The 14,317-nt window shown below is 38.5% G+C and overlaps 1 protein-coding gene across 1 annotated transcript in view; it reads left to right on the forward strand.

Moving 5' to 3' along the window:
- Positions 1–231: 231 nt before the first annotated feature.
- The window catches only part of SSB (small RNA binding exonuclease protection factor La), a 37,796-nt gene continuing 23,710 nt past the window's right edge, over positions 232–14,317 (forward strand). Inside the window, exons 1-4 of the mRNA XM_053712835.1 lie at positions 232–377; positions 4,442–4,516; positions 5,925–6,028; positions 6,111–6,285. Of these exons, the coding sequence (XP_053568810.1) occupies positions 4,451–4,516; positions 5,925–6,028; positions 6,111–6,285 (345 nt within the window). The 5' untranslated portion in view covers positions 232–377; positions 4,442–4,450. The remainder of the gene's footprint in view (positions 378–4,441; positions 4,517–5,924; positions 6,029–6,110; positions 6,286–14,317) is intronic.

Here is a 14,317-nt window from a genome sequence, read left to right on the forward strand (position 1 = left end):
TTTAGCAATCCACTGTTAAAAATAGGTTTATTAACCATCCCTATAAAACTTGAAATGTCGGCTTTCTACAGTTGCATTAGGGTTTAGAAGTAAGAGGATACCGGGAATATTGAAGGTAATTCAATTGACAATTACACGAGCAGTTAGCACGGACTTGCTTGTCTTCTCCTCCTAACTACTGAACGAGTCTTCCGGGAAAGTCTGCACGATCACGCCCCTTAACCGGAGCATGCGCTGTGGCGGCTTCGCGGTGCACTCCGGGCAATGACGTACCAGTTCTGCCTTTAAATCAGCGTGTCATCTCATAGTGAGTTTGCTGTGTGGGTACCGCTAGGTCCAGTACTGATCATCTACGGCAGAACCAAACATTTAACTAGGTAACCATCTTCTTCTAGTGATATGCAATTGTCTATCCCTATCATCTGTTGTGTAGTCTCTTATAGTGGCCAATAGACGGCCTGCTAGGCCCGCATGCATGAGGTCTTAACGCGTGGGTAAACATTAGATTGGTTGCCGGCTTCTTGGTCAGCGTGTTAGTAACTTTTAGTCCTAGTTAACACGTGGCCTATTTCCCGATTTTTTTGCTGGACTGCACCTGGTATATGAGTGCGATCCGTTCTTACAGGTGTCCGTTCTAAAGCACGTGCTTATTTTACATTGTAGTGCGGCCTCTGTGCACTTGGCAGCAATACTTTATACTTTAACTGTCCTGTTACAGCAATACGTTGGGATAGACATCATGCGAGTTCCCCCTTGCTTTGCATGCTTAGTGTTCAGTGTATCAGTATTTGTAATATTGTTACAAACGGTAATATGAATCGCTTGTTTGTCCAAATCATATAAGCATAATAATAGTTTAAACCCCAGAGTGTTACCCCGGCTTTTCACTAAAGATATAAATCACAAAACCTTGTTTTAAGCACTATCGAAGTCTTTTTTGCTAGGGTCTTAAAAATCTACGTTTATAATTTTGTAACCATACTTGTATAGCACTGCTACAGATATGTAGCAGCATCTCTCCTGCATGCCAGGTCCCGCTGCTTGCTCCTTGGAACCCATGATACCAGCCTGGCTGTATATAGAATTGTTTTGATAAATAATTAAAAATTGACATTGTAATTTTAACTTTCCGGTTTACTTGTATTATTAAATATACGATCCCCTCTTGACGTAACGTATCATATCTAGACAGGGCACATGCTAGCTCCTGAGACTTAATACTATATATTAGGAGTGTTTGTAACAATGTTCTGTATGGGAGGCTGTGCTTGCAACAATGTATACTATTACAAATGCTAAAGGCTGGTGCACACTACTGAGCCTAGGTAGGTATGCTCTCCATAAAAGGATACCAAGACTGTTAAAGGGACATGATGCCCAAAATAAATTCTTGCATGATTTAGAAAAAGCATACAAATTTAAACATAATTTACTTCTGTTGTCTAATTTGCTTCGTTCTCTTGATATCCTTTGTAAAAAAAAAAAATCTAAATAAGCTCAGTGGCTGCACATAGATGCCTCATGTGATTGGCTCACCCATGTGCATTGCTTTTTCTTCCACAAAGGATATCTAAAGAATGAAGCAAATTAGAGAATAGAAGTAAACTAGAATGTTGTTTAAAATTGTATTCTCTATCTGAACCATGAAATAAATATTTTGGGTGTCATGCCCCTTAAAGCCCATTTACTTCTATTATTAAATGTAAACGTTGCTGAAAATGAATGCTCTCATTAATGAGTAATGTCAATCTAGACAATAGAAACTATTTTTTACATAAACACAGATTCTAAGTGGATGTTGTTTAATAAAGCTCTGCATAACCGTCAGGTAATATCTGTATATAGGTATGCCTGCTCTCTCTGGACATTTATAGGGGTAGAAAACAGTATATACCCTCTTACCTCTTGAATTTGCCTAGAAGTGGTATTGCAGCACCAGTCATCCATCTTCAGGTGGGAGGTACAGCCAACTACATGTATACCACCTATCCCATAGCATTTAATTGGAACATGCTGCTGACTGCAAATTCAGTCTGTTCTTTTCAGCATGGTTTTGCAGCCTGGGGTGTATTCCCATTACAATCTACAAAACTGGTGTTTTATGTGTGAATGGCTGAAATAAATGCCTGGAAAATATTGATATAGTATTATTATAAAACCTACTTTGGATTCGGCATATGTTACTTTTATGTGAACTATGTCTACAAATACAATCTATTAAGACACACAATTGGTGCCAATTAAAAGCTTATTGAGTCTGAATACGCATACCCTGATTTCATTCTTGTATTGGTTAATGAGGACTAGCCATCACAACTATCAATCAAGTATACAAGTAATGCAATTTAAAGGGACACTGTACCCAAAAATGTTCTTAAATTATTCAGGTTGAGCATGAAATTTTAAGCAACTTTCTAATTTACTCCTATTATCAAATTTTCTTCATTTTCTTGGTATCTTTATTTAAAATGTAAGTTTAGATGCCGGCCAATTTTTGGTGAACAACCTGGATTGTCCTTGCTGATTGGTGGATAAATTCATCCACCAATAAAAAATTGCTGTCCAGAGTACTGAACCCAAAAAAAAGCATAGATGCCTTTTTCAAATAAAGATAGCAAGAGAACAAAGAGAAATTGATAATAGGAGTAAATTAGAAAGTTGCTTAAAATTGCATGCTCTTTCTGAATTACAAAACAACATTTTTGGGTTCAGTGTCCCTTTAAATAAATGATGTACAGTATTATTTATTAGTGCAGGTAGAAATCCCCAAATCTACAGTTGTTACAAAATCCAGACTTCATTTATTTTTGTTTAACAAAACATTAACCTCTTAAGGACATATGACGGAATTTTTCCGTCATAAAACAATTGAGCAAACTGAAAGCTGCTTCCTTAAAGGGTTAAAAGATACAATTTTTCCCTGCCAGTAAGTTGCAATCTTCTCTGCCTCTGTCCTTTTTTGGTTTGATGTTTATGTTCTATAATGTAAATACTAGTCAAGCTTTATTTAAAACGATTACTTTTCTGATTACAGAACTGTACTATCTTTAAGATATATACAACTACCTTTTAGTTTGCATGTATATAAGCTGTATTATGCCTAGGGTTGCCACCTCGGCCATGTTTTCCTGGACACTTATAAATTACACATGCTACAGGGTGTGCAGAGGTAAACATACATTATGCTGCTGGGCAGCACAAAAATTGTGATCCTGGACAGCACTATTCATGTTCCTCCCTGCACACCCTGCAGCATGTCTAACTCATAAGTGTCCAGGAAAACATGGCCGAGGTGGCAACCCTAATTATGGCATGTAAACCTTGCCTAAATGACTATTATTCCTTATACTTGGTCCCACCCCGTCCAAAAAAAATAAATAAAAGTAGGTTACCTGACCTTGTCAGTTCAGGGAACTCTGCACACCTTTAAAAAACTTTCCCAAAAGGTTTAAAAGAACTTGATACTAATATAGGTGGCTCAAAGAACTTGCTGATTCCCTATTCCAATTCAACTCATAGATAGAGATCTATCTTCTATTCAATATCTGTTGAGGTAGGCAAATGGTTTAAAACCACTTTATTAAGTGCAAGAGGACCTTTCAGAATGTGCTTGCTGTATTTCACAAATTATTGTAAATGTTGTTTTAACTATAATTGCTGACCTAATCCACTCTTAAAATGTTTCTAAGTAACAAGTTATTTATTAATGCTATATTTTACCAATGCGGTTTATAACACACAATGTATTAAACTCTAAAAATTGTAAAAAAAATATGCCAGTGTCTATTTAACCCTTTCATGACAGGGTCATAATGTTGTTCCAACAAATTGAAATTCCGCGATAGTGCATGCGATCGCGAGATTTCAATTATGGGATAAGGTCTGGGGGGCGTTCCTATGACGCTAGGAATGCCCTCCAGACCGCAATCAAATCGAGGAAGCTCAGTTGGCTTCAGGACATCCAACGGCTATGACGCATTTCGTTCTAACAGCGCTAAAGCCCAGCGCCGTTTGGATGGAATATAATGGCGGCTTAGGTTAATATAGAAATCTATATCAATACATATTATAAAAAAAGTATCACATAACCATACATTGGCTTATCCATAAAAAAAACATGAGACTGCTTCAATATATTGTATAATAATATACACTGTTTCTAAGAGTGAATATCTGTTTTCATGTCTGTTCTAATTGCAGATAGGGTAAACTTTTGTTGCTATTGTGGGCCCTTAATGACCCCACCCCCTTCAAACTGGCCCATTTTATGTAGTGTCCTTAGCTCATTGTGGTCCAATAGTTTGTTGCTTGAATGACTGGGAATAGATATAGATATAGATATTGCATATCATCTCTTCTATTTTTTTATGAATTGTGCTAATGAAGCGGTTTAAAAAATGCCATTTCGTTTTACTTTATTGCATAATGGAATATTTTGCAGTTTGTGAAAATGGCTGAGAATGGTGATAAAGAACAAATTTCCGACCTTGAAACGAAGATCTGCCAACAAATTGAGGTACGGACTAAATATATTTATATTTCTCTTAGGATTGATGTAAGAACATAAGTCAGGCTCTTGTGCATTTTCTAATTTGTAACAACTCAAATAATCCCAACAACCCAAATTAATAAAAAAAAAAAAAAAAAAAAAAATACATGCTAGACATAATGATGTATTCAAAGCAACAATTAGCCCTATAATATGTAAACCTATTTTTACAGTTGTATTCGTTTTTTAGATAATGAAAATATAAGTGTACATGTTTAATTTCTATAACTCAATGGGTGCTGCCATGTTTGAACTAGTTTTCTATTAATCTCTGTGTAAGCAAGGCTGTGTGGAAACAGTTTTAGATGTGTTCCACGCAGCCTTGTTTCAACAGGCTCCTTTATTGCCTGTTTATCTGTCACAAATTGTCATCAACTTAAAGATAAGGGGAAAACTTAAGTTCAAACATGGCGGCACCCATTACTTTATAGAGACTCAGTGGAATTTCCAACAATATTCATAGTTAAATTACAGGAAAAGTGGACAAAATAAAGTATATTTCAATATTTTTTAACTTGCACATAATGTAAACATTTTATATTGCAATCTCATATTGTTTAATATCCCTTTTTTATAAGGGAAAGGCAATAAACGTTAAAATAAATACTAAAACATGTGTATTCCAAAATATTTCTATAAAGGGACGTGAAACACCAAATTTTTCTTTCAAAATTTAGACAGAACATGTGATTTTTTCCCCCAACGTATCTAATTTTGCTTCATTCTTTTGGTATAAAAAGCATACATAGGTAGGTTCAGGGGCAGCAATTCATTACTGGGAGCTAGCTGCTGATTGGTGGCTGTACATAAATGCCTCGTCATTGGTTCACTGTGTTCAGCTAGTTCCCAGTAGTGCATGGCTGCTCCTTCAACAAAGGATACCATGAAAATGAAGAAAATTTGTTAATGTAATAGAAGTAAATTGGAAAGCTGCTTAAAATCGCATGCTCTCTGAATCAGAAAGTAAAGATTTTGAGTTTTTATGTCCATTTTAAAATTTAAATAGATTGTTGCATGTATATTTGATAAATAACAATGTTAACTATAATCCATCCTGGGGGGGGGGGATTGTATCTGATGCAGTGGTTTTTAACGTCTTATCATCTTTTAGTAGTTCCCTTTATATGCAAACAGATTTGTTTTTTTGTTCCCTTTTTTTATTTCTCTAACTTTTGCTATTTGTTTTATACTGAGTTGTGTAAATCTTTTGCATGTGAAAAGACCCTTTACACAAACAGGAGCAAGCTGGAGTAGGTAGCTGACTGTTTTCTCATAAAACTTGGGGCTTGGCTAGGAGTCTGAAAATAAGAGCAATGTTATTTAAAAATAAGCTAAACTATACATTTTTTTTTTTTTTTTTTTAAATTATATATAGTACTACTTTGGTGACCATAATCTACCAAGAGACAAGTTCTTAAAAGAGCAGATAACCCTTGATGATGGATGGGTGTCACTTGAGACCATGATAAAATTTAACAGGTATGCTGTAACCAACAGAACTCTACCTTTTTTTTTCCTTCACCAAGTTGTATTGTAATCTAACTTTAACATTTTCTTCTAGGTTGAGCAAACTCACAACTGATTTCAAGATCATTATTAATGCACTTAAAAAGTCAAAAAGTGAACTTCTGGAAATAAACGAAGAGAAATGTAAAATTAGAAGATCTGCTGAGAGACCTCTACCTGAAGCCACTGAAGAATACAAAAATGCAATTAAAAACAGATCGGTTTATGTTGTGAGTATTGTGTAAATTGATTAACCACTATATCAATATGCAAAGCTTTCCTAGACCACAGCAAGGCTTTATAAATAATAATAAAATATACACACACACACACACACACACACACACACACACACACACACACACACACACACACACGAAACTATCGTCTGGGGTTGTCGTGTTCCTTGTTCAGAGGAGACTTGCCTGGTATTTCGGGGCTGGACTGACCTTGCTTGGCGTGATCAGACTGATATACTTCAGGAAAGTTTTCTTCTGTGAAAAGCACACTGGTCTAAAAGAGGCTGCTTCCGGGTGGTAAATCGCCATAGAACAAGCCACTGAGCTGTTGTTCGTTCCTGGTAGAGCGCTTCTCTCTTTGTATGCTACATGCATGCATACATACATACATGCATGCATACATACATACATACATACAGTTGTGCTCATAAGTTTACATACCCTGGCAGAATTTATGATTTGTTGGCTATTTTTCAGAGAATATGAATATGATAACACAAACACTTTTCTTTTACTCATGGTTAGTGTTTGGCTGAAGCCATTTATTATCAATCAACTGTGTTTACTTTTTTAAAATCATAATGACAACAGAAACTACCCAAATGACCCTGATCAAAAGTTTACGTACCCTGGTGATTTTGGCCTGATAACATGCACACAAGTTGACACATAGGGGTTTGAATGGCTATTAAAGGTAACCATCCTCACCTGTGATCGGTTTGCTTGTAATTATTTGTGTAGTAATGGCTTTTTCTAGTGACTTGACCATGCAGCCCATCTTTCTTCAAGTGCCTGTATTTCACCTGAAGTTATTTGTGGGTTTGTCTTTGCACCCCAAAAATTTTCCTGGCAGTAAAATCAGTTGATAATAAATGGCTTCAGCCAAACATTAACCATGAGTGAAAAAAGTTTTTGTGTTATTCATATTCTCTGAAAAATGGCTATGAAATCATAAATTCTGCCAGGGTATGTAAACTTATGTATATGTGTGTATGTATATATTTTCACTCACGATAGATATCCAAAAGGATGCACTCGCTGTGTTTCAAAGCATTTAATTCGTGAAGAAACGTTTTCGGGGAGTAACCCCTGTCTTCAGACTCAAACTTTTACTCACGAATTAATTAAATACTTTGAAACACAGCGTGTGCATCCTTTTGGCTTTCTTTTCTTATATCAAAAGTACTGGGTGGCACCCCACATTTCTAAGAGAGGAACAGAGAGTGCTGATATTTTGTGGTGAGGGGGGGGATTTTTTTTTTATATATTACACATACACATGCGCCAACAGATTCTGCAGCGCTGCCCATGGGTACAAGGATAAACGTACAACGGAGAAACAATACAATAAAAGACATCATTTAACAGAAAATACAGGGGGAATTGAAGGCCCTATTCCTTTGGGAACTTACAATCTAGATGGGTAGGAGGATGGGAACAGGAGGTGGGGACTGCAAAGGTGAGAATATTAGTGAGGAGATGGATAAGGGCAACTGTTAGGTAAGTGAAATTCATTTGTTACTGAGTCGGGTGATAAGCTTCACTGAACAAAAAGGGTCTTTAGGGAACGTTTAAAAGAGAAGTTAGAGGAAAGTGACAGTGCGTTCAGAGGGTTGGTGCCGCATGAGAGGAGGTGATGGTAGAGGACGCGAGGAGCAGGTCATTGTTGGATCTTAGGGGGCGGGCAGTAGTATATTTGAGTGAGGACAGGTAGGGTGGGTCAGCATTGGTGAGGGCTTTGTAGGTCTTGGTGAGAATTTTAATTTAATTTTGCTGTGAAGGGATGCAGAGGTGCAGCAGAGAGAGGTGGATTAGCCTGGCAGATCCATTTAGGATGGATTGAAGGGGAGAGAGGCGGGCCAGTTAGTAGGTTATTACAGTAGTCAAGTCAGAAATTTACCAGGGAAGTGGATTAGCTGTTTAGTAGTTTCAGCACTCAAACGGATACATTTTGGAGATATTCCGTAGGTGGCTGCGGCAGGATGAAGAGAGCAATTGGATGTGCGGAATGAAGGCCAGATATCGGTCAAATGCAACTCTGAGGCAGCGGACTTAAGGAGATAGTGGTGCCACCAACAGTGATGGAAAAATTAGAAACTGGAATAAAGTGGGGGGGGGGGGGGGGGAGGGGTTAGAAGTAGTTCGGTCTTGGACATGTTTGTTTTTAGGTGATGAGAGGCCATCCAGGAGGAAATGCCAGATAAGCAGTCGCTGATGTGAGAATTGACAGAAGGAGAGAGTGCAGGGGTGGAAAGGTAGATCTGGGTATCATGAGCATAGAGATGATAGTTGAAACCATAGCTGTTAAGTTTACCCAGTGAAGAAGTGTAAATAGAGGACCCAGGACAGAGCCTTGAGGTACTCCAACAGACAGAGGCAAAATAGATGGGGAAGGATCTGTTGTAGATAAAAGTGAATATAGGAGAGGGCAGTGTCACAGAGCTGAGAGTCCGTAGGAGAAGGGGATGGTCAGCAGTGTCAAAGGCAGCAGACAGGTCAAGTAAGATGAGTATGGAGTAGTAGCCTTTGGTTTTAGCAGAAAGGAGATCATTAGTATCCTTGGTGAGGGCAGTCTCAGTTGAGTGTTGGGGACGGAAGCCAGATTGCAGGGGGTCAAGCAATGAGTTGGAGGACAGGAAGTGGGTTAGGCGATTGAAAACTAGTTTTTCAAGGATTTTTGAAGCTAGTGGGAGCAGTGATATGGGGCAGTAGTTTGCAGGAGAGTTGGGGTCAAGGGAGGTTTTTTTTAAAGGATGGGGTGACCTTTGTATGTTTGAAGGAGGCAGGGAATGAGAGCCGGTAGAAAGGGATAGGTTGAATATGTGAGTAAGAGCCGGAGTGATGGTGGGAGACAGAGAAGGTATTAGATGTGAAGGAATAGGGTCAAGTGGGCAGGTAGTGAGGTGTGAGGAAGACGATAGGGACACCACTTCACTCTGTGTTTGGGAGGAGGGTGCAGAGAGTGGCAGAGGGGGTGACTGGGAGCGAAGTTGTGAGACTGCAGGCTTGTGTTGGGATGTTTCTTCAGATGGTAAGTGCTTTATTGAAAAAGTAGTCAGCCAGGTCTTGAGCACTGAAGGGGGTGGTGCAGGTGGGTAGAGGAGAGAGTTGAAAATGGAGAAGAGTCTTTTAGGTTTTGAGGAGTGAGTGGATATAAGAGTAGGTTTGCTTAGCTAAGTGAGGCGCAGAGGTGTAAGAGTAAAGAGTGAACTTATAGTGTATGAAATCGGGTTCAGAGTGGGATTTTCTCCAGGCACGTTCAGCAGTGCGGGAGCATTTTTCTAGGTGGCGTGTTTGCTGGAAGTGACAGGGTTGGAGCTGACGACGTGGGGCTTTGCAAAGTTGGGGCAGAGCTAGAGTGTCAAGTGCAGAGGAGAGGGTATTGTTATAGCAAGGTCAGGGCAGGATATTGTGGAATCGTGGGGGAGTCATATTAGAATAAGGTTGGGGAGGGTCCACAGTGTGCAGATCTCTACAGGTGTGTGTGTGGGGGGGGGGTGTAGGTTTAGTCTGTATATTAAGATTAAAAGTGAGTAGATGGTGGTCTGAGATGGGAAATGGGCGACAGGCAATATCAGAGAGAGAGAGAGAGAGAGCAGAGATAGAATACCAGATCAATAGTGTCAATTGCGGTGGGTAGGGAATAGGGTGGATTGTGAGTGGCCCAAAGGAGTTAGTGAGTGAGAGAAGTTTAGAGGCAGCAGGGGCAGATTGTGTGTGTGTGTAATTTTTTTTTATTTTTTTTTTAACACACTAAAGAAGTGGATTTTGGCCAAGGGTATGCATACAAGGGATTTTTTTTTCCCTTCCTAAATCAAATTTATACAGACTCCTTTTGTACCAGTGCAATTCCGCTTAAAATCACTTTAAAGCATAACAGGTAAAAAAAAGTATACAGAATATCCCTGCTTTGCTTTAAAGGGTGGTAGTCAAACATGAAACGCACAAGTGCATTTTAATCTTGCTTAAATACATGCATATTGCAAAAATGCTTCTAAGAAAATAAATAAAAATAAAGTGCAATAAAAGCCCTAATGGCATTCAGTAATGGATTTGAATCAACTTGGAAGAAAGAGCAGCATATGTAGATATGCTCTGTTTAGCCTCATTGAAATCAAATTCATTAAATCACCCTAGCTATCTGAGCAAGGGGTGGTGTCTCAGTCAGGTGAATGAAGCATATCTACTTATACTGCACCCATACAGTAAAATCGTCTGTTTCTGCAGCCGTGATAGCTTTTACTGGAAGTATTTGTCTTTACAATCATATTGCAAAAAAAATTGAAAATAATGACAAAAAACAAAAGGGTTAACTGCGCAAAAAAGGAAACTATTAAACCTGTGATGATAAAGAGGAAACTCCCAACCTCAATTGCTAAAGTGATTTGGAAAGAATATATATGGACTCTGAAAAGAGACCACAAAATTCAAAAAACACAGGCGCTAAAACAGCTTAAAATAGGCAATAAAAACGTAATTTTTAAACCATACAGTGCAGTATATATATGCGTGCAAATAACGACACCCAGTGCGGACTGAAACAACAAAAGATGTGTGAACAAAAAAAGTGTATAAAATATGTTTAATTACATAAGTGAAAAATGAAAATATTTACACATATAAAGGCGCTGATCAGGCGCAATATTGAAGTCTAGTATACATATTAGCAATAATGTGATACAAAACAATAAATAATAATAGAACAACGTGAGAGGTTTAGTTTTTCCCAGTATGAGATTCGATGCGATGATTTTTCCAAATGGCCCAGACTTTGAAGAAAGGTTTGTGTCTTCAATGGGAGCTGGAACAAGATGAGGAAGACCAATAAACGACAGAAAAGGCAACAAAATAAGGTTTTCACTTTTACTTACACCGGAGGTCGGTGGTTGAATCCTGCATGTTCCTTTTCGTGGCGTAAGATTCCAAACCGCAGCGGGCAGCAAAAGTAAATCCAGCAGAATATGCAAACACCTTTGCACAGGTAGCTGGAAAAAATGCACCTACGGAGGCCGGAGAAAGACAAAAATAGAGCACAAAAGAGCAACGCGTTTCAACCTGTAAACCGGGTCTTTTTCAAGCTCCCAACAGATAGATAAGTGTGTCATATATAGCCGATAAAATTAGGCTATTGGCTCAATTGCATCAGTGGGCGTATCTATTCCAACATTTGCCAGCCATATTGTTTATGTATCACAGTTCACTCGATCCTTTAACATATATTGTGTCAAAGAACAACTGATATTATGTCAGAGAACAACTACATGTGTGCATATATGCCTCTATTTATGAAGCACAACTTTAGTTGTATCCATTCCGCATGGAGGTCGTTATAACCATATATAGAAAATGTAAAAAGCTACTTATAAAAATTCAAATATAATTTATTCAGAGAGTCGAAATAAAAATGTATATAAAAAATGTATATTAAAAAAATGAATTTAAGGAATATAAAAGATATATAGAAAAAGGTATTTGTAAAATTTTTTTTTAAAAATATAAAAATATGCATATATTGGTGACAATCAGAAAAGTGTATCTTGAGGAAGAACAGCAAATAACCCTGGAAAGATACATTGAAAATTTAAAGTCAAAAAATAGAAACTATGTATATAAGCTGATTATATAGAATAGGAGGTCAATCTTTTAGGAAACAGCCAATGTCAAAATCGACATTCAGACCTAGTGGATGTAACGTTTTTAGATCAAAAATCCATTTACTTTCTCTTTTTAAAACATCATTATTTATATTTCCTCCTCTCCATTTCTTTTTGACTTTTTCTATTCCAAGATAAGAGAATTGACTTAGATTTCCATTATTACACATACCAAAATGTTTAGCAATCGGTAGGTCTTTATTTCTTTTTAATGTAAAATTTTCTATGGACCACATATGTTCTCTGATACGCGTACGTAGGGGTCTGGAGGTCTCACCTGTATATTGTAGACCACATTTGCACTGAATGATGTACATAATATTGCTATCTGAGCATCTAATAAGATCTTTTATCTTGTATGATTTTCCTGTTACATTTGATTTAAATTCTCTACATTTAATTGAGTGTTCACAAGACTTACAGGTTAAACAGGGATAAAAGCCTAAAAGACTATTGCCCATTATGTCCAATTGATTAACACCGTTTGTAGGACTATTGCTGTTATGTGTTGGTGCCAAAATGGTCTTAAGATTTTTCACTTTTTTGTACACTACTTGTGGTCTTGGTGGAAGACTAGGACCTAATATTTCGTCATTTTTAACCCCTTAACGACTGAGGACGTGCAGGGTACGTCCTCAGAAAAAAGGCAGTTAATGCCTGAGAACGTACCCTGCACGTCCTCAGTGTGGAAAGCAGCTGGAAGCGATCCTGCTCGCTTCCAGCTGCTTTCCGGTTATTGCAGTGATGCCTCAATATGGAGGCATCCTGCAATAACCTTTTTAAGTCATCCGGTGCAGAGAGAGCCACTCTGTGGCCCTCTCTGCACCGGAGATCGGTTGCTCCCTGTGTTGGTGGGTGGGAGCCAGACCGGGAGGCGGGTGGCGGCCATCGATGGCCCTGTGGATGTGAAGGGGGGCGGGATCATGGGCGGGGGTGGCTGGGGGCGCGCGGGGGCGGGCGCGTGCACGGGGAGGGAGCGGGTGGGAACCGCTACACTGCAGAAAATGGGGAAATAAAAAATATTAAAAAAATTAAAATTAAAACAATCGGCAAGGTGGTGGGGGTTTGTCTGTGGGGGTTTGTCTGTGGGGGGTGGGGGGGGGGGGAAGCTACACTACAGAAAAAAAAGCACTTTTTATTGTAAACTGGGTACTGGCCGACAGCTGCCAGTACCCAAGATGGCCCCCAATAAGGCAGAGGGGAGGGTTAGAGATCGGTGTTGGGGGCTAAGGGGGGGATCCTACACAGTAGCATATGTAAATATGCTAAAAAAAAAATTCATTTTTTTTTTTTAAAACCCTTTTATTTTAGTACTGGCAGAGACAATTGTGGGGGAGGGAAGGGAGCTGTTTGGGAGGGATCAGGGGGTGGGATGTGTCAGATGGGAGGCTGATCTCTACACTAAAGCTAAAATTAACCCTGCAAGCTCACTACAAACTCCCTAATTAACCCTTTCACTGCTAGCCATAATACACGTGTGAGGCGCAACAGGATTTAGTGGCCTTCTAATTACCAGAAAGCAACGCCAAAGTCATATATGTCTGCTATTTCTGAACAAAGGGGATCCCAGACAAGCATTTACAACCATTTGTGCCATAATTGCACAAGCTGTTTGTAAATGATTTCAGTGAGAAACCTAAAATTGTGAAAAATTTTACGTTTTTTTTTTTAATTTGATCGCATTTGGCGGTGAAATGGTGGCATGAAATATACCAAAATGTGCCTAGATCAATACTTGGGGTTGTCTACTACGCTACACTAAAGCTAAAATTAACCCTACAAGCTCCCTAAAAGCTCCCTAATTAACCCCTTAACTGCTGGGCATGATACACTTGTGGTGCGCAGTGGCATTTAGCGGCCTTCTAATTACCAAAAAGCAACGCCAAAGCCATATATGTGTGCTATTTCTGAACAAAGGGGATCCCAGAGAAGAATTTACAACCATTTATGCCATAATTGCACAAGCTGTTTGTAAATGATTTCAGTGAGAAACCTAAAGTTTGTGAAAAAATTTGTGAAAAAGTGAACAATTTTTTGTATTTGATCGCATTTGGCGGTGAAATGGTGGTATGAAATATACCAAAATTGGCCTAGATCAATACTTTGGGATGTCTACTAAAAAAAAATATATACATGTCAAGGGATATTCAGGGATTCCTGAAAGATATCAGTGTTCTAATGTAACTAGCGCTAATTTTGGAAAAAAATGGTTTGGAAATAGCAAAGTGCTACTTGTATTTATGGCCCTATAACTTGCAAAGAACATGTAAACATTGGGTATTTCTAAACTCAGGACAAAATTTAGAAACTATTTAGCATGGGTGTTTTTTGGTGGTTTTAGATATGTAACAGATTTTGGGGGTCAAAGT

The sequence above is a fragment of the Bombina bombina genome, chromosome 1, assembly GCF_027579735.1.
Source record: "Bombina bombina isolate aBomBom1 chromosome 1, aBomBom1.pri, whole genome shotgun sequence".
In the NCBI taxonomy this organism is placed as follows: Eukaryota; Metazoa; Chordata; class Amphibia; order Anura; family Bombinatoridae; genus Bombina; species Bombina bombina.